We start from the raw sequence: 19,997 nt of genomic DNA on the forward strand, positions 1-19,997 counted from the left end.
AGACTTACTTTTCTTTTGCTTCAAAGTGTAAAATTAACTCTCCGTGGTTAATCACAAGATGTCCAAAACATCATCTATAAGTTGTAAAATATATAGATTTGCAATAAAATATAACTATTTAGCATAAGACATTTTGCTATCAATTCACCATGTACTTGCTCATTAAGTCACAACCCTATGAGACAGAAACTACTGTCTGCATTTTATGGATGGCTAAACTGAGGCCCAGAGAGGTGGCAGGTCAGTGGCAGAACAAGGACACCACCCCCCTCACCCCCGCAGTCTGACTCTGCAGCTGTGTGCCCAGCCACAATGCCCTATGGCCTTGCTGGATGGGCAAACACAGGCTAAGCATTTACTCTGTGTCCAAAGCACAGTGGAGATGAAAGTACAAATGTTACAAAGACATGTCTCCCTATTCTCAGGATTCATGTTAAGAATTGTAATTTTACCCCAACTGAAATCTTTTCCATCTCTAGAAAGAGCTAAGAGGCAACAGAATGAGAAGAAAATAGGATATTAGAAGTCAGACTGTCCTATGTTCAGAGTTTGATTCTGCACTTACTAACTAGCTAGGGAACCTTGGGCAAGTAAATCAACCTGAGTCTTGGTTTCCTCATCTGTAAAATGGGGATGATAATAGTGCTTATCTCACAGAGTTGTGGAGAGGAACAAATGAGTCAATTCACGTAAAGAGCTCAGAATAACACTTGGTGTACAGTAAGTGCTGGATGAATGTTAGCCACTGCTACTGCTCTTATTATCGTGGTTGATGGCACCGTATGAGACACTAGGGATAAAGAGATGAAAAACATAGGGCCACTGCCCCGAAGAGCTTATGGTCTATGATTAATGACTTTATGGACTATGATCAAGAGAGACGCCAGCAACAGTTCTTAGCATCCACGGTGCCCAACCAGATACATGAAATTTTCCCCAGCCTCCCAAAAGGGGTTAATAAAGCCAGATCATCCCAGCTGTGATGAAGGCTACCACTAGACAGACAGCGGGGAGAGAGGCGGGGAGATGAAAGGAGAATCCAAAGAGATCCAGAGATTTCAGCGCCACAAATGCTATTTAAAGATCAAAAGCTTTTACATCACCCTAAGGCTTTGCTCTTAGAACACCAAACCTTTTCTATACACTAATAAAGAGACTAAAGGTAGCAAGCTCCTTGACTAGTTCAAATGCACATCTGTTATTTTATAAGGTAACATTTACAATACCCTAAAAACTAAAAATGATTTTGTTAGCTCGTGAGAAAGGCTAACAGTTACTACTCACTTCGATTTGCTGAACGGTCAGATCCAGAAAGGTATTCTCATTCCTCACACCAATCAGACTCTTCGGGCCTTTGCAGCCCATGCTGGTTCCCAAACCACCATTGAGTTTCACCACCACCAGCTTGTTCAGCACAGAAGATATGTTATCAGGTAAGCCCCTGGCCTTTATCTTCTCATAGGGCTGAATCTGAAATTTTAAAAAAAAATTATAGAATAATTCAAACAGCTTTATAAAAGGTTAAACCAAATCAATACCAAGGTTATTTCCATGCTTCCTTAAAGAGGTCTGCTTTCTCTGTAGAAAGTTTCAACTACATTTCCTTTAATGTCCAGGGCCCTTCTGGTTCAAAATCAAGTTCTCATCGGCAACTTCCCTTGCACAGAGAAGTAGTTCAGCAGTTCATTTACAGTACAATGGAGTACAAGAGGGGGAAAAGTATTTATAGTCTACAAATATTTGTCTGGCTGGTGAGAACACCCAAGTCTCGGGGACTACCTTCAAAAACTCAGAATTCTCAATTTGCATCAACATAGCAAATAGGGTGCACTGAACTCATCAAATGTGTGACTATTTCTGGTACACTGTGAATCTACTTCAGTTCTGGAGAAGCATATACACGATCACACAGTTCTTGGTAATATATTCATGCTATTCCTGGAGACAGTGCCAAATACTCAAAACAAGCTAACAGTACCTGCTCTATTATGGTTCACAAGGGTGTGATTATTGCAATCTGAAAGTCTTTTTTTTTTTTTTTTAACGAAAGCAAGTTTGCCTGAAAGAAAATGAGTTGTGTAAACAGTAAAACAAGTTCGAAATGAGCATAGAACCTTCACCTTCGATTCATCCCTCACAGGGAAGGAACAATGACACAGTGGAAGCTCAAATTCTTCTGTTTAAAGAAGAGGCACAAGCAAGTCTAAACATCTTATAACAAGAATGAAAGTTTTTAAAAAGATCACAGTATATTTTCTATCCATTTACAGAAGAACATTTGTTATTTTTCTTTAATGAAATAAGTCATCAAATGTACTCTTTGGTTACATGATGGTGGAGGATAGATAACACTTGAGGGGACTGAAAAAATAAAACCCTATCACACACTTTGCTGTTTTCATGTTCTACTACATGTAGGTGTGTGTGATGGTGTGTGTGTGTATGTGTGTGTGTATGATGAATAAAGTCTATGATTGGAAAAGGAGTTGATGGGCTCACATTGCAGTGATTAGGCTGTGAAGGCAAAAATCCCTTTATACTTGGTCAAAAATACATACATGTCAAATGTGGATTCCTGGCCATACACTTCAAGTATCTATTGAGAATTTCTTAGGCACATTATATCTACTCAAAAGAGTCATTAGCGGGCTTCCCTGGTGGCGCAGTGGTTGAGAGTCCGCCTGCTGATGCAGGAGACACGGGTTCGTGCCCTGGTCCGGGAAGATCCCACATGCCACGGAGCGGCTGGGCCCGTGAGCCATGGCCGCTGAGCCTGCGCATCCGGAGCCTGTGCTCCGCAACAGGAGAGGCCACAACAGTGAGAGGCCCGCATACCGCAAAAAAAAAAAAAAAAAAGTTATTAGCAAATGGGACCAAGCCAATTAGTTTCCAATTATCTTTTTAAAGCCAAGAATTTACATTTCCATTTAGCAGTTTGTTTTTTTAATTGGCTGTGTTGGGTCTTCGTTGCTGCGAGTGGGCTTTCTCTACTTGCGGCGAGTGGGGGCTACTCTTCGTTGCAGTGCACGGGCTTCTCATCGTAGTGGCTTCTCTTGTTGTGAAGCATGGGCTCTAGGCACACAGGCTTCAGCAGTTGCAGCACATGGGCTCAGTAGCTGCAGTGCACGGGGCTCAGTAGCTGTGGCTCAAGGACTCTAGAGTGCAGGCTCAGTAGTTGTGGCGCACAGGCTTAGTTGCTCCGCGGCATGTGCGATCCTCCCGGACCAGGGCTCAAACCCATGTCCCCTGCATTGGCAGGCGGATTCTTAACCACTGCGCCACCAGGCAAGTCCCTAGCGGTTACTTCTGACTTCCCAGAAAAGAGTCTGATATTTACAGAAGCCTCACAAGGGTGTGAAAATCAATTTAACTGACAACCCCTAGTTCATGTATTCATTTTAGGTAAAACTGTTTTAGTATGGAAATATTTTTACCTATTTAATGTTTCTTTTAATACACTTTAAAAAGAAAATAGAATACATAGAAGCAAATTTTTTTCCTACATATGGTGAGACAAGCCTATGTTTTTCAATTTCACCTAAAAATACTTTGATTGTGAAATATCACACATACAAAAGTTTATAAAATACACATACAGGGTAGAAAGAATAACCTAAATTTAAAAAGAATACTGCCATAGCGTAGAAGCCTGCATGCATCTGTCCCTGATCATATTCCTCTTCCACCCCTAGTGGTAACAACCACCTTGACTTTGACTTCCTGTAGTTTTACCACCTATGTATGCATTCATAATGATAACAATATTTTACTTAATTTTATTTGTCTCTAAACTTTTAAATAAGTTGAATCATACTATAAAGTATCCTCTTGTGACTTGCTTCTTTAATTCAATGTTTTAAGAATTATTCACATTAATGCATGCAGCTATAATACATTCACTTTTCACTGCCATGTAGTATTCAGTTTATGTATCCACTGAGAGACAAAATTGTCATTATTCACAGATGATATGATTTTACATGTGGAAAAATCCAAAGACCTCACAAATAAATTGTTAGGATAATGTAAGCATAGCAACATTGAAGATACATGGTCAGTATTAAAAAAAACAACAAAAAACACTGCTTTTAGGGACTTCCCTGATGGAGCATTTGTTAAGAATCTGCCTGCCAATGCAGGGGATATGGGTTCGAGCCCTGGTCCAGGAAGATCCCACATGCCGCCAAGCAACTAAGCCCGTGCCCCACAACTACTGAGCCTGAGCTCTAGAGCTGGTGAGCCACAACTGGTGAGCCCACGTGCCACAACTACTGAAGCCTGCGTGCCCAGAGCCTGTGCTCCGCAACAAGAGAAGCCCGCGCACTGCAACAAAGAGTAGCCCCGACTCGCCACAACTAGAGAAAGCCCGCGCACAGCAACAAAGATCCAACGCAGCCAAAAATTAAAAAAAAAAAAAGCCACTGCTTTTGGAGCCCTTGTGCACTGTTGGTGGGAATGTAAAATGGTGTACCTGTTAAGGAAAAAAATATGGTGGTTCCTAATAAATTAAAAATAGAATTATCATATGATCCAGCAATTCCACTTCTGGGTATATCCCCAAAGAATTGAAGGCAGACTCTCAAGAGATGTTTGTATACTCACCTTCTTAGCAGCAGTATTCACAATAGCCAAAAATGGAAGCAACTCAAATGTCCATCAACAGATGAATGGATTTTAAAAAATGTGGTATATACACACATGGAATGTTTTTCAGCCTTAAAAAGTTAGGAAGTTCTCAAGATGTTTAAAAAAAAAAAAGGAAGTTCTGATACATACTACAACATGGATGAACCTTGAAGACATTATATTAAGTGAAATAAGCCAGTCACAAAAAGACAAATACTTGTATGATTCTACTTACATGAGGCACCTAAAACAGTCAGATTCAGAGACAGAAAGTAGCAGGATGGTTAACAGGAACAGGGAGTTGCTGTTTAATGGGTTGAGAGTTTTAGTTTTGCAAGACCAAAGAGTTACGGAGGTTGGTTGCACAACAATATGAATGTACTTAACAATACTGAATTGTATGCTTTAAAATGTTTAAAGGTGGTAAAAAATTAACTGCTTCTATATGTAAAAAAATTACAAAATAAAATTGATTTTAAAAGTGTCTTTTATAATAAAACCATCAAAAATAGCAAATATCTAGCAGTAAATCTAACAAAAGATACATAAGATTATACACAGAACACATTTTTGAGAAAAATTAAGACTTAACTAAATTCAGGGATTTATTTATCATGTTCCTAAATTAGAAGACTTGCTAATGTAAAGATGTTAATTCTCCCCAAACTGATCAATGCAATCCTAATAAAAATCTCAAGAGTTTTTTGTGTGGTAACTGACAAGCCAATTTAACGTATGTATGAAAACACAAAGGGCCAGGAAGAGCCAAGACACTCTCAAAGAAAACCTTAAGTCGGAGAACCAGCTTTATAACTTATAACATTCTTTTTTTTAAAACTGTAGTAAATATGTATAGCATAAAATTTGCCATCTTAACCATTTTTAAGTGTACAGCTGAGTAGTATGGAGTACATTCACATTATGGTGCAGCCAATCTCCAGAACTCTTTCATCTTGCAAATGGAGCTATACTCATTAGAAAACAAGTCCCCACTCCCTCCTTTCCCCAGCCCCTAGCGATCACCCTTCTACTTTCTGTCTCCATGAGTTTGACTACTCTGGGTGCCTTAGACAAGTAGAATCATACAATATTTGTATTTTTGTGACTGACTTATTTCACTTAGCACAATGTCCTCAAGGTTTATTTAGCATTCTTTTTTTAAAGTGGCTTATATGTCTGAGGAGATTCCAAATTAATGCAGGTTTTTCCAGAAACATATTTTTATTTAATAAAGTTGATGTGTGTGTATGCAACAGATCTGAGAGAAGGCAGGATTGATATGAAGAACTGGAATACAGGTACAGGTTGGCAAATTCTATGGCAAATTGAGCCTTATATAAGTTATTTATTCCATTTGCAGGTATTAAAACTGGAATAGAATACATGTTCTGAAGTCTTAGTTTAGTAAATCAGAAAATGGATTCTCTTTATTTGAATTTAATGAACATAACAATACTCTCTTAACTTTGAATTAAAAGAATGAAAAGAAAACTACAGGTGTACCACAGTTCTAAAAGTATAAATCTAAGAAAATGCTGATCTTTCGCATACATATGAAAACAGGACAGAATGGCAGGGCTTGGGGTTTCAGACACTGCTCAACACCTGAGTTGTGAATTTACTAGTATCTCTGAGGGATAGGCAGCTTGTCATTTCAAGGCAAAAACTTTACAAAAATGTAAACAATGTAAAAAGAAATTTAAGTATGTAGTCAAAAGATCAATAGTATGGCATTTTTTTCACTGTCACTCTCCAGACAGTGCTAAATGCAGCTGAGGAACTTAAGTTTTCATTTTATTTAGTATTAAATGTAAATCAATACACATGGCTAGTGGCATGTGCAGTTCTAGATGGTCTGTTAAAAGAAAAAAATCAACTGAGGGATGAGAATTATGTTTCAATTCGTTTTAATAAAACTCTGCCAAAATCCTTCTTTGTTCAATACAATCTTTTTTTCTTTCACTTTAATGACACTGACATCACATCACAAGACATTCAACCAAACACATAAACACAACATTTGAGTATATTAGATATCTTTAAGAAGAATATAATTTCCTTTTTGAGCCAACAAATGTTTACACAAATTTAAATAATAATATCAGGCAGAATAATGTAAACTGGATTATATCTTAATTCTACTCTTTGAAGAACTGTTTGGTATAGTAACACTCACAGGATTAAACAAAGTGAGGTTTAGGAACCATTTTTAGAAAAAGTACTAATAGGGATTTTTCACCTCCTGTGCAGATGAATTAAAAACCAAATGTCAACCTTGTTGCCTTAAAGTTTCACCAAGAGAAAAAAACCCTCCAAAGTCATGTATGTTCATGATAAAACATCTTTGATCCACATACCATAAAGAATATAAAGTATTTAGAGAAAAAATACGTTTTGTTCCCACTAAACAATCTTCAAAACATGCATTTTACTAGAATGCTTTAAGAAGACAATTCCTTATGACTGAGTCTATGGAGGCTAAACTAATTTTTTCTCGTATCCCCCAAATTTATTCTATAATGGTGATAAACAAAAGGTCTCAGCCTCATAATGATTTTAACACTAGGCCACTTGGCCTTCAGCCAAAAGGTATATTAAGTATACTTTTAGTTTTAATTCAAATCTTCCCAAGACTGGTATCTTAACTTGAGTTTAAATTTAAAATGTACTTCTGAATTACTTTTCAAATATTTGGAGTGAAATAAAACAAGCTGATCCAAGCATAACACTAAATTCCAAAACCGAGCTAATGAAGACTTTTGGGTACAGGCCCAGGCAACTCACAAGTAGAAAGACTTGTTTACCATTCAGGTTAGGGCCCAGAATTCTCTGTGAAGTGCCATATTTAGAACCTTGTACCCCAATTTAAGTGGGCAGGGAGTCACCCTACAAATGTCAAGGAACCATGGTTCTTTAGATGGTGCTCTCAGTAACACCTACTTGTCTTGCTATATCTAATTCTTAAAAGCAGCTAGCTAATTAAATACCAGTACCACTGAGGAATTGACTGTTAACAAGAAAAGGACTATGGAGAGAAAAGGAAGAAGTCACAAGGTGTGAAGTAACAAGGTACAGCCAGGGGAAAGATGTCCAGAGTCATCAAGTTAGTGTTGCTGTTCGAAGGCTCCACTTTTACTTAGGTTTCGACTTATACCCACAACACTCCCACACGCAGACACAGACACACAGAAAGGCACCAATTGTGTGAGTCCAGGAAGCCAGGACACTTTTGGTCTACAGCTTATTACAGGTTAAATTAGGTGGTAAGCTCAGCTTCCCAACACACAAATCACCCTGTATACATGCCAACACAAGTTCTCTCTGTTGGTGATGCTATCCACACCCTCCACCAGGGACCTCACCAAGCAATCCCACAGAGCTCGGTTTATTTCCACAAGCCAAGGGGACCTGTGTTAGAAGGTTGCTTGGTAACAGCTGAAGTTTTGCTGGACACACCTAGTCACAGAAACGTTATTAGACCTGTGCTCCACTTTCTCCTCCTCAGCTCCCCCAGGAGAATGCACAAAGACATCCACTCAGGCAAAGATGGAAGGTGTTGGGAGACAACAGGGAGTACCATGCACTGCCGGATGTGGCCTTGATGTTACTCTGATTGAATCACTTTAGTCAGTGACTAGTGCTATCTTTGCGCTTTCAATCCTGATCACCCTGTTTCTCTTTCATGTCTCTATTCAGACATGAATAGAATTCAGTATTCTAAGAAGACCTCTGCTGCACGTAAATATACAGCAGGGCAACCCCTACAGGTGAGGTGGGGCAAACCGCATGAGACTCCCTCAAAATACGCAGCGGAGACGAGGCCACTCATGTTCTCTTCTCACTGGGAGAAAAGAATGGGTCAAACACCCAAGTTCCTCTGGGGAATGAACAAAAGAAAGTAGCTGGCAATCTATGAAAGAACATACTTTAAACACCATTCTTCCCTCTAGGATGTCAATCTAGTTTTTCTGCAGAAACAAAGATTTTTAAAAAGATCATTTAAAAACTGTCTAACGTGATCTGTATCTTGCCAAGTCTGCTCACACTTACTTTCCAGTTATCAGAAAAGCTGAATTCCTCACACCGTCATGGAGACATGTTCTCATTAGCAACAGTATAACCTGGTTCTTGGTAGCATATTCGTGCTATTCCTGGAGACGGTGCCAGACAAGCTAACAGTGCTGCCCTGTTACGGTTCACAAGGGTGTGATTATTGCAATTCGAAATTTTTTTTTTTCAACAGAAGCAAGTTTGCCTGAAAGAAAAGAGCTGTGTAACAGTAAAAAAAAGAGTTTGAAATGACGCTCCATATGTACAGGAAGTGTTCCAAGAACATCAGCTTATTCACCAAACCCTCACTGCACAGCCTTTGTGTACCAAGGCTCACATTGTCTCTTTACTTCACATTTCTAAAGGTAACGACCAAAATCTGGGTCATTTGAAAGCTCCTACCAATTAATTTAATGACAGAAAAATCATACCTAATCCAGACATTTGTTTTCTCATTCAGGAAAAGCCAGCAAATCATGTACATTATCACATACTCCACCAACACACTTGCCAGCACCCCCTCGGCCACCAAGATACGCTCAACTGCTATTCATAGAGCAAATAAAGCCATCCTCTATGGGGAATGCCCTCGACCTTCTGCCACCAGATCAGATCCTCGGGACCTCCCTGCATCTCCACCTCTGCTGCTTCCCCTTCCTTCTCGTCACAGGAAAAGCTGTCCCCCACCCTAAGGCAATCTCTCTGCCAGTGCCCATCTCAAGATCCCTGTTTCATCAATCTCCCAGTCTCAGCATCAACCTCTCCTTCTCTATTCCTTTCCATCAGCATGAACAAATTCAAATATTTGACATCTAAAAAGCAAAGAAAACAGCAATGCATACACTCACTCATCCCTTTCCATACTCACATCCCTCTTTTCTCCATCTTCTTAAAGGCAAAGCTTCTTGAAAAAGTTGCTGCACTCACCTCTACTTCCTCACCTCCCTTTCACTCGCTCACCTGCTGCAATCTGGTTTTCTCCATAGTTCAATGAACTGCTCTTACCAAGGTCATCAACATCCTTCTAATTGCTAAATCCTATCCATAACATCAGTACTTCTCTAACTGTGCTCTCAGCTGCATTTGACACAATTGACCACTCCCTAGATCTTGAAATCCTCTATCCTCCTTGACTTCTGAAACACTGCATTCTATTTTCCTCCTCTTTCTTCCTGTTCCTTTTCAAGCCCCTTCTCAGTAGACCTCCTCTTTCCAGCAATCTGCTCCTGTCTCTATGGCACCAAGACACACCCAACTGCCAAGCCAAGAGCTTGCTTACATCTGATCAATGACCAAGTCCTGTCAGCCTCAGGAAACTGTCTCTGTTGTCACAGCCGGCATCCCACCCACCTCTCATCTATGTTACTGCAGTGGTCTCTACGGTCTCCTTACCTCCCTCCAACCCACCCTCTACCTTGCAGGTGGTGATCTTCTGGAAAATAAAATTTGAAGATGTTTCTCTCCTGATTACATCATTCACAAAGCAAACAATGACACGGCATGGCAGAGATCATTAGCTGCCTACCCCAACATCATCTTTCCCCTTCCGTTTCAGAACGCTGATTGTCAGCTGGGCACATCATCACCCCCCAAAAAAGACCACATTTCCAGCTTCCCTTGCAGCAGGTATTTGTGCCAAAGTGCTGGTCACTGTGATTAACTGGAAGTGAGTTGAAAGATTTCCAGAAAGTCTCTGTGAAAGGGCAGAGGTTGTGCCCTTCTTCCCCCTTCCTGCTGTTTGGAACGAAGACACGATGACTAGAGTTCATTCAGGTGGCCACCGGGGACCATAAGGAGATATGGTGAGAATAGTAGAGTGGCAAGACAGAGAAGTGCAGGTTCCTGATAACCCACCAGGTTGCCATACTAGCTCTGGATTGTGTCTCTCTACATTTACTCTATTATTTTGAGTTTCACTACTAAATGTAGCTGAATTGAATCCCAAACAGAAGATGTGGTATACAAGGTCCATAATGATTTGGCCCTTTTTTCCTCTGCTCTCCTACTTTCCCTACACACTGTTCTCCACGAACATGCAGCGTTGGGCTCTCTAATGTGCCACATCTCTTGCTTGCAAGTCTCTGCACTTTCCCCCTCACGCAAACTCACTTCACCAAATGCCTTTTCTTCATCTTCCACATCTCAGTTCAGAGCAGTGATTCTCAGCCTTTATGAGCTATCAGTCACTTGTGAAAATCAGACGTTAATGGACTCTCTTTCAGGAAAGTGCAATGCCATCCCCCCAAAAAACAAAACTTCACTACTGTGGAAATTTCACAGCATATAAAAATAATCTTTATAAGAGATGCTGTTTATTTCCCAGTGAAAGTTAACATGCAAATAAAGCAAAAAATAAACTAACTCTCCAAACTGAATTTCAATGAAAAGGCTTCTGTTTGGCTTGAATTAGAAGTTGACACTGTAGATGGACTTTGAGATGCCTGCCATCTTTAACTGCCATTCAATTTTGACTTTCTTTTTTGATGATCTTGAGTACTAAAAACCTCAACTCTCTCCAAGGCAAGCTCTCACAGCTTGCTCTGTCAGTTGAATGCAGGCTTATGCTACGAACACCAGAATTCCCCAAGACTTCGAGAACTCAATGGCTCGTACATTTTCTGTATCTTCAAAAGTCAGTAAGGTCATCTTCGGTGAAGTCTGCCTTACTCGTGCAGGATTGCACCATCTTTGATGCAACGCTCACAGATGCAGAAGAGGATGAATGCCAGTGTATGTGGTGCTTACTCTCCTCTGCAGTAGCAGGACCAGAAGTGCTGGCTGGCATCACAGATACTACTGTGTACACAGCACCAAGACTTTTCTTCCAGCACAAATTTTGTTTGGCTTGGAAACTTTATCATTTTAAAAACATTTCCAGAAGAGGTTCATAAATAACAATTCCTCTTTGAGGGCACCAGCAGGCACATAATGGGTGAAAAACATTACTCTGGCTGCCCTGAGAAATGTCTGAAATTGCAAGGACATGCTAAAGGGAAATGATGTAGCTGCTGTTTCCTCCATGACCTGATTCAAATCATTTTAATAAACTACGTCAATTCCAGCATGAATTTCATCATTTGACAAAAAGATTGCTCCAGAACTGAATGAGGCAGGAGAGTAAAGTAGCTGAGAGCACAGGCTTTTAGCCAGGCTGCCTGGGTTTGGATCCTAGGTTCCACTGCTTATTATGGCAAATCATTTTTCTGTTCAAAGTCTTTTTCAACTACTTCATTGACCTGTTATGAGGATAAATGAGACAATATGTGCGAAGTGCTAAGCAAAATGTGTGGCCCACAGTAAGAACACAGGTGCTGGCTGTGCTATCACTACATCACTGATCCAGACACACTCTCCACCCCACCCCACACTTGAACATTTCTGAAACCAGGATGCATCATACAACCAACGGGATCTGAAAATTAATGGGTTGCACTTTTTTTCTTTCTTAGTTGTATATAAAAGGTACAACTTATAATCGATGGCACAAATTTGATAAAATACGGCAAAAAAATTTGATAAAACTGAATTTCTCTCTTTGCTCTGGGTCACAAACCAGCTCAGTGATCTCCCAGGTATGGGTTCCACCCCATCTCTCTCCAGTTATGTGTAGCTTGAGGATAGTTTAAGACAGAGGCCAACAAACTATAGCCTGTGGGATAGTCAGACCTGCCACCTGTTTTCACAGGGTGCTGCTGGAACACAGCCGCTCTCGTTAATTTACATGTCGTCTATGGCTGCTTTTACGCTGCCATGGCTGAGGTGAGCGATCATGACAGAGACTACACAGCCTACAAAGCCTAAAATACTCATCATCTGACCCTTTACAGAAAAGGTCTGCCAAACCCTGGTTTAAGACGGTCTTCTGTGGTTTTGATAATATCTCTGCCTTTCCAAACTTTGCTCCTCCTAACCTGGCTCCATGCTGCGTGATGACTTCTCAGGATGGCCAGAGTAGGCGCTCCCTCAGGCCGTGTGAGCTTGCAGTTCCGCTGGCAACAATGCTGCCACAGAACAATCCCCCAGGCTTTTGTATCCCCGCATATTCATCCAAGAAAGCAAAACCAAGGATGTGTAGCTGGTAGCAGAACTCAGCAATTTTCAAAACAACAGAAGGAAAACCTGTTTATAAAAGATAAAAGTCTTTTATCTACTCATATGAGGTACCTAGAGTAGTCAAATTCATAGCGACAGAAAGCAGAATGGTGGTTGCCATGAGATCGGGGGAGAGGGAAATGGGAGTTGTTGTTTAATGGGTATAGAGTTTTGGTTTTGCAAGATGAAAAAGTTCTGGAGATTGGTTGCACAACAATGGGAATATATTTAACCCTACTGAAGTGTACACTTAAAAATGGTCAAGATGGTAGATTTTATGTTATGTGTATTTTACCACAATTAAAAGAATTTTTTAAAAAGTTAGTCTTTTGTGTGGGTGTATATGTGCAGGTACACATATACACCCTGTCAAGGTGTCAGAGAACCACATAGCAAAATCACTTTCTGTGACACTCATATGACCAGGAGGGAGTCTGACAAAGCCCCCACTTCCTGCTTCAGGTACTACCAGCTTCTATCAGTAATTATTACACTGTCTCCAAATTGTCTGTTCAGTGCTCCGTATCTCCAGGAAGGCAGTAACTGCCATATGGTACTCCCCCTACCGTATCTATCACCTTTAATTATGTGTCATGCTCATTAGTGGCACTCACATATTTGTTGAGTAAATAAGTGAATAAATGAATGGAACAAACAGCTATTAATAAATGAAATCCATTCTCTGGAACTTATTTCTTGCCTTATTAAATACTAAGTTTCAAACAAAAGTGGTGTCATCACTAATTAGAAACCTGATTACAAACATCATTATTTTAATTTAAAAAAAAGTACTGAATTAGCCAACACTATATACAATTCTGATAAAGAAAACCTAAATCTAAGACTTTGCGCTGCATAAAAAATCATTTTTACAGGCCATAATATTAGTGTAGTAATTATAAAATGATCCCTCTGTGATAGGAAACAAACAGAACGATCACATACTAAACATTATAAGCTAAGCCTGGAAAAGTACATTTCCTAAGAAAGTTCTTTCGTCTTCTTTCACTTAAGAAATTATAAGAACACAAGACAAACTATCAAATCAAGTACATATTTTAATTGTGCCAGCTATTGATGTTAACTCCCACATCTTTGTTTCTTTTTAAATTAATTTTAATTATTCTAAATTACATGTCAACTAGACCTTACAGACAGGAAAACTGGGTAATTTTTCCAGTAGTGGAGGAAATCAACTGTCCTTTTCATACACTGAGTCCACACATGTCCAAAAGCAAAAATTTGTAAGACGGAGTAAGTAAACAGGTCCTTTCAAAGAAAAAGTCAGAAATCTTGGCAACAACACTGCTTTCTAAACAACTACACTCATCAGCACCAACCCAATAACTCATGCACAATATCCTTCACCACAATCTGCTACCTCAGTTACTAAAGTCAACCTTAATAAAAATCTCAGAAAGAACTATTACCAGGAGCTAGAATCATAAAAATCACTTATTTTCATCTTAAGTCTCATATTGCCCTCTCAGGGGAGCCAAACTTGAATACTGTGCCTTTTTGTTACATAAAGGTAAGGATCATAGCCATTCAAAGTCCAACAACCAATTATTACAAATAAAAGGATGGCTCCATATTAAATTAATACAAACAACTAACATAATGCAAATAAGCCAAAGGAAAAATTCAACCTAATAATCAAATAAAAATTTTAAAATGTTTCATCTCAACTGGCAAATATTTTTTAAAACAATAATACTCAATGCTTTAATAAATGTAGCAAGACTGACAATAGACTGTAGGTCTCTACTCAATGCTAATTCAGAGAGGCCTTTCCTTTCTCTGCCTACCCCCTCTAAAATATTACCTCTACTCCCTCATTCCCTATATCCTTACCTTTGTTTTTTTCATGTCACTTATCACTACCTGAAATTACATTACATATCTTTTACTGTCCACACCTCCACTAGACTATAAACTAAAAACTGGATGAGGGTAAGGCTTTATCAGTATGGTTCTCTACTAATATACAGTTGGCACTCAAAATATAGCTGTTGATCCAATAAATTAATGTGACTAGGAGTGCAAACTGGTATACTTTCTGGAAAGGAATTTGAAATGTCTAATAAGAAACTTTAAAAACTTTATATCCTCCGAACACAACACCATTTCTGAATATTTATTCTTAGAAATAATTCTGAGATGCAAGGATTTATATATAAGTATATTCATTACAGGGTTTTTATAATAGGAAAAAAATAAGAGTCAACCTACATGCCCAACTACAGGAGACTTTCCAGAAGTAACACACACTGATACACTTGTACAAACTCCCAACTCTCACACTTCTGTCAACTGTTTTTACTACTATATTTCCTTCAAGTGATGAGTTAGATTCATTATCTTATTTCCTACCATCAAAAAATTAAGAAAAAACATTTGAATTCCCAACTTTTGCCACGCCCAATGATAGATGATCAAAGAATCTTATAATGGTCATCCATCAACCTTCCTACAATTTCACCTAAGCTTTAACGATCCAATGCCAAGAACGCTCTGCAAAACTTCCCCTGCTCACTAAACCTGACACCCCACAACGAACACACAAATCCTTTAAATACCTAAATGTCCACACAAAATGAGAATGGGTGCCCAATTCTTTTAATAGCTACTACGATAGTCCTCTGAAACAAGGCTTCACATCTAGCTTGAGTTTAGTAGATAAAAAAATCTATAAACATGGATGGAGTTGCTGGTTAAAGACAATCTACATACACCACCCTGGAGCTTTCACTACGTGGATCTTCAATAAAACTCATAAAACAGAATAGTACAGCTAATCATTTTCATAACAGAGAACATTATGTTGCTTATCCTCACTGACCTTACAGCTACTGAGGAGCACAGACTTCCTGTAATCCAGAAAGTTAAAGAATTTCCTAGAATTTATCTCTGCAATCAGGAAAAATCACTAGCGATAGATGAGCTTTATCTATTACAACAAAAATTGCAAACTACCAACACATTTGATACAAGAGAATTACAGGGATGTAAAGTATGGCTCACCTACTTGGTGGAATATTTTACAAAAAATAAGATACATAGAAAGAATTAAAGTATTCATGACCATAAATGAAATAGATATCAAATTAAATATACTGATAACAAATAAATATATATTCATAACCAAAGACAAAGAATATTTAAATAAGAAAAGTTACAGAACTTAAAAGAGAAATACCACCTTAATACAATTCTGTTGTTTTCACTGTGTCCAGGATAGCACCTGACATCTAAGAGGTACTTAGTAAATATTTGTTGAATGTATAACAACAATAGTAAACATTTACTGAGTCTTTATCAGAGTGCCTGGCACATAGTAAATGCTTTACATGCATTCTCAATAATATTAAAATCTTACTTTTATTACGTCTACTTTTTATGAGTGAGGAGACTGGGATTAAAGCAGTTAAATAACCTGCTGAATGTTATGTGGCTAAGAAGTAATGAAGCTAGGATTTAAAACTCTGGAGTCTATTCTTGACCTCACTTCCATTACAGGTAAACTGGAAAAAAACCCTGCTAAGTACACTGAAGGCAGAATGAATTCAGTATACATAGGGAGGTGGTTTTGTAATGGTGGAATATATTGATTGACACTGAGCATGAGGTAATTTCTCACATACCTGTTGAATAGGTATATGATTAAGAATATTATAGCTCAATATCATGAGATCAGAGATTTTAAACTATAAAAAATTGCTCAATACACATCATTAACGTATAGAAGCTAAACTGCAAGGAAGTCAGCTAGCCCTGATAAAGGGAGTTGAAAAAAGAAAAACAAAACAGGAAAAATTAAAAGTAGCCATTTCTTCAGTGGGAACCAAGAACTATAAGAAATCGGAATTTCCGGGCTACCCTGGTGGCGCAGTGGTTGAGAGTCCGCCTGCCAATGCAGGTGACACGGGTTCATGCCCCGGTCCAGGAAGAGCCCACACGCTGCAGAGCAGCTGGGCCCATAAGCCATGGCCGCTGGGCCTGCGCGTCCAGAGCCTGTGCACCGCAGCAGGAGAGGCCACAGCAGTGGGAGGCCCGCGTACTGCAAAAAAAAAAAAAACAAAAACAAAACAAAACAAAACAAATCGTAATTTCCTATGTAACTCAGAGTGAGAGAGCCACTCCTCCACTTACCTCCTAAAAACACATTCCAACTAGCCTGCTATATAAAGCCTGCTATATAACCTCTCATCTCCTATATTTTCCAGCATCTTCTTAGTTCAGCCAAATGGATCCCTCCAAATCGACAATGAACTGCAGACATGGTCCCTACTTACCTTGTGTAGACTCAGTTCTAATGTCACCTCTTCATCCCTAACTTGCTTAGGACTTTCCAACTCCTCAACTGCTCTTTCCTGCTACACTTGCTACATGTACCAGAAACCCACTTATCTAAAACATTCTAGATAGGTAGACGGTAGATTTAAAAAACAAGTTCAAACACAGAACAATGAAAAAGTTTTAGATACATAAAATATTTCAACTTTTGTTCAATCGTTCACAGAGATCTTTTCCTTTGGTATGGTATGGATCTGCTGACCAGAGTTCTGTCAACTTATGTAAACCAATAAGACACCATCTGTGATTTTCCAGTTTCGTTTCTTCAAAGTGGACCAAGATCTTAGTCAACTGTGAAACAATCTGTGTGCTGAAGATTCATACTTATCTCGCCCTCACCTAATTTAACAATACTTTTTTTCTCTTTGGCTACTCATCTTTATCCAACTTTCTCAAAGGATTCAACTCAATTTTCATGGAAATAAATTTTTGAAGCCCATTTCATTCATAAAATTTAATTTCATTATGTCATTACAAAACTATAACTAGTATGAACAGGTTTGGGAACAAATACTATTAAGTTTTGGTGAACAAACTACTCCACTTAGTAAGAGAAGAATTTAGGATGATTTAGACCCAAGCATTCAAAGAAAACAGAGAACACCAGTTAATCGCTCTAGGATGGAAATGCGTTAGTGAACTGTCTCTGAAACTACCTTCACACCTATTATCCCATTGTACTATAAGTGTAACTTTGTGTAAACATCTCCCCACTAAACCCAAAATTCAAAATTGGCTTGCTATTGCATGCTTGTGTTGTTTATTTCTTTAGCCCTCTAGGCAGCTACACAGACCCTGAGGCGGCCAAAGCCCTCCTCTCAGCTTTAAACAGCCTCTTGTATTTACTCCATTCATTTTCTGTGTATGTTATTACATGGGAAAGGGTGGGAAGCATTGCACAAAGTTGTAAGGTGTTTAAGAGCAGTGATTGTCTTTATTTTTGCATTCCCAATAATTAAAATAGTGCATATTTGATAAATTTGTAGAGTAAAAGTAATGAGAAAAGGAGACCCTTGTCTTCAGCCAGGGATGAGATGTGACTGCTGAGGTAAACCTGGGCCAGCACAGCAGCGATGGGAAATGAGTCTTTTGAAATAATCTTATTTCTTTACACATTTATGTTTTCTCTCTTCTACCAGAATGAAGCTCCACTGAGTGTCAGGCCCTTGTCTATCTTGTTCACTTGTATTCTGATGCCTAGATAAATGCTTACCCCACAGTACCCATTTAATAAATATTTGTTAAATGTGTTGCTGTTAGAACTTCAAAGTCAAGTAAGAATTTCTGAAGCTCTATGGGAAGGAGTGGAGCCTACTCAACAGTTCTACTCAAGGAAAGGTGGAGAAATGATGGAAAAGCCAAGCTTTAAAGACTTTCAAGTTCCTTTCAAACATGGATGGCAACTGGTGATTGCTCTATAACATACCAGAGTGGTTAAGAGCCTGGTCTCAGGCAGATCTGGGCCTAAATTCTGGTTCTGCCACTTACTTAATAGTTAAGTAAACCACTCAGTCTCAGAGCTTTCAATTGTGAAACAGAGAAAACAGCGAGCTCCTAGACTCATCTAAGAATCATGTAAGGAAATGCATGTGAAAGCTGAGAACATGCTTGGCACATCAGCACAGAATAAATGTCTGCTGTTATTGCTCTTACTACTGTTGCTGATAAGCACATAAAGTAGGCCCCATTCTGTGCACTAGAGATGAAAATAGGGCTGTACTCCTTGAAGAGCTCCATTATTGTTACTAAAGGATATGAAAGAAACAGGTCTTTGGAGCCTGCCACCTGGTTCATACCAGGGCTCTTCCTTTTAGATGACTTACTAACTGAACTTCAGCTTCCTCTTTTTAAAATGAGCATAATAATGGCACCTATCTTCCAGGTCTGTTGTGAATATTAAATGAGATAACAAACACAAAGGATTCAGTACATCTGACATAAGCACCCCAACATTGAAAATAAGCATTAATTACAGAATACAGAGCTGCACATACACAGGTTTGGTTTGGTTTTGTTTTGTTTTGTTTTTTGCGGCACGCAGGCCTCTCACCACTGCGGCCTCTCCCATTGCGGAGCACAGGCTCCAGACGCGCAGGCTCAGTGGCCATGGCTCACAGGCCCAGCCGCTCCGCGGCATGTGGGATCCTCCCAGACCGGGGCACGAACCCGCATCCCCTGCATCAGCAGGCGGACTCTCAACCACTGCACCACCAGGGAAGCCCCATACACAGGTTTTTATGAAATTTTTAAATGAAAAATCCTTAATGCTTTGCTTCATTAAAAAACAAAAAATTTTGGAATAGTGTTTGTTTCATGCTCTTTTGAAATAATAGAAAACTTTCCAATCTCCCAAGGGCTTTAGGACTATATACAATGAAAACACTTGTCTTTCACAAGCCTTTCTATAAAAAGAAATCTTTGTTTAATGGCTTACTTCTGCCTTTTTCCATATTTAGTCTAGTTATAGGTACCCCTCTGGCATTTCTATGTTTCTTCTCAGCTATCTTTTTTTTTCTGAGCATGGAAGAAACATTCCATAAGCATTTTTAGCAATTATTTTGTGCTTCCTTTGACTCAGCAGGAAGTTTAAAAATGAATACATGTAACAAAAATCAGTTTAGATAGCTTGATAATGTTTCTAGTTAAAAACACAGTGAATCTCTGCAACTTTTCTAAAAATCGAACTATTCTAAAATTAAAAGCTTATTTAAACACATATTGTAAATTGTTAACTTATTCAATTCTCATGTGTTTACCTACCTATAGCATTTTGTTCCTTACCCTTAATATTTTTGCCTCTCAAGGTCCCATACTTAATGCCCTCCCATTAAAACTTGTAGCAACTTCCAGGACTTCCTTGGTGGTCCAGTGGT

General features: G+C 39.0%; 2 protein-coding genes across 13 annotated transcripts in view; one reads left to right on the top strand and one right to left on the bottom strand.

Moving 5' to 3' along the window:
* VPS54 (VPS54 subunit of GARP complex) overlaps window positions 1-2,740 on the top strand; it is a 132,782-nt gene extending 130,042 nt beyond the window's left edge. For 6 of the 7 annotated variants that reach the window (XR_003004234.1, XR_003004236.1, XR_003004238.1 and 3 more), the window contains one exon: window positions 1,617-2,740. The gene's annotated coding sequence lies outside the window, so the exon portion shown is untranslated. The remainder of the gene's footprint in view (window positions 1-1,616) is intronic. The other variant, XR_003004237.1, reaches the window with a different exon arrangement.
* UGP2 (UDP-glucose pyrophosphorylase 2) overlaps window positions 1-19,997 on the bottom strand; it is a 55,225-nt gene that overhangs the window by 7,882 nt on the left and 27,346 nt on the right. For all 6 annotated transcript variants that reach the window (XM_024753055.1, XM_024753050.1, XM_024753051.1 and 3 more), the window contains one exon: window positions 1,285-1,470. In XM_024753055.1, the coding sequence (XP_024608823.1) occupies window positions 1,285-1,470 (186 nt within the window). The remainder of the gene's footprint in view (window positions 1-1,284; window positions 1,471-19,997) is intronic.

Source organism: Neophocaena asiaeorientalis, unplaced genomic scaffold (genome assembly GCF_003031525.2).
Source record: "Neophocaena asiaeorientalis asiaeorientalis breed wild unplaced genomic scaffold, Neophocaena_asiaeorientalis_V1.1 scaffold100, whole genome shotgun sequence".
Lineage (NCBI taxonomy): Eukaryota > Metazoa > Chordata > Mammalia > Artiodactyla > Phocoenidae > Neophocaena > Neophocaena asiaeorientalis.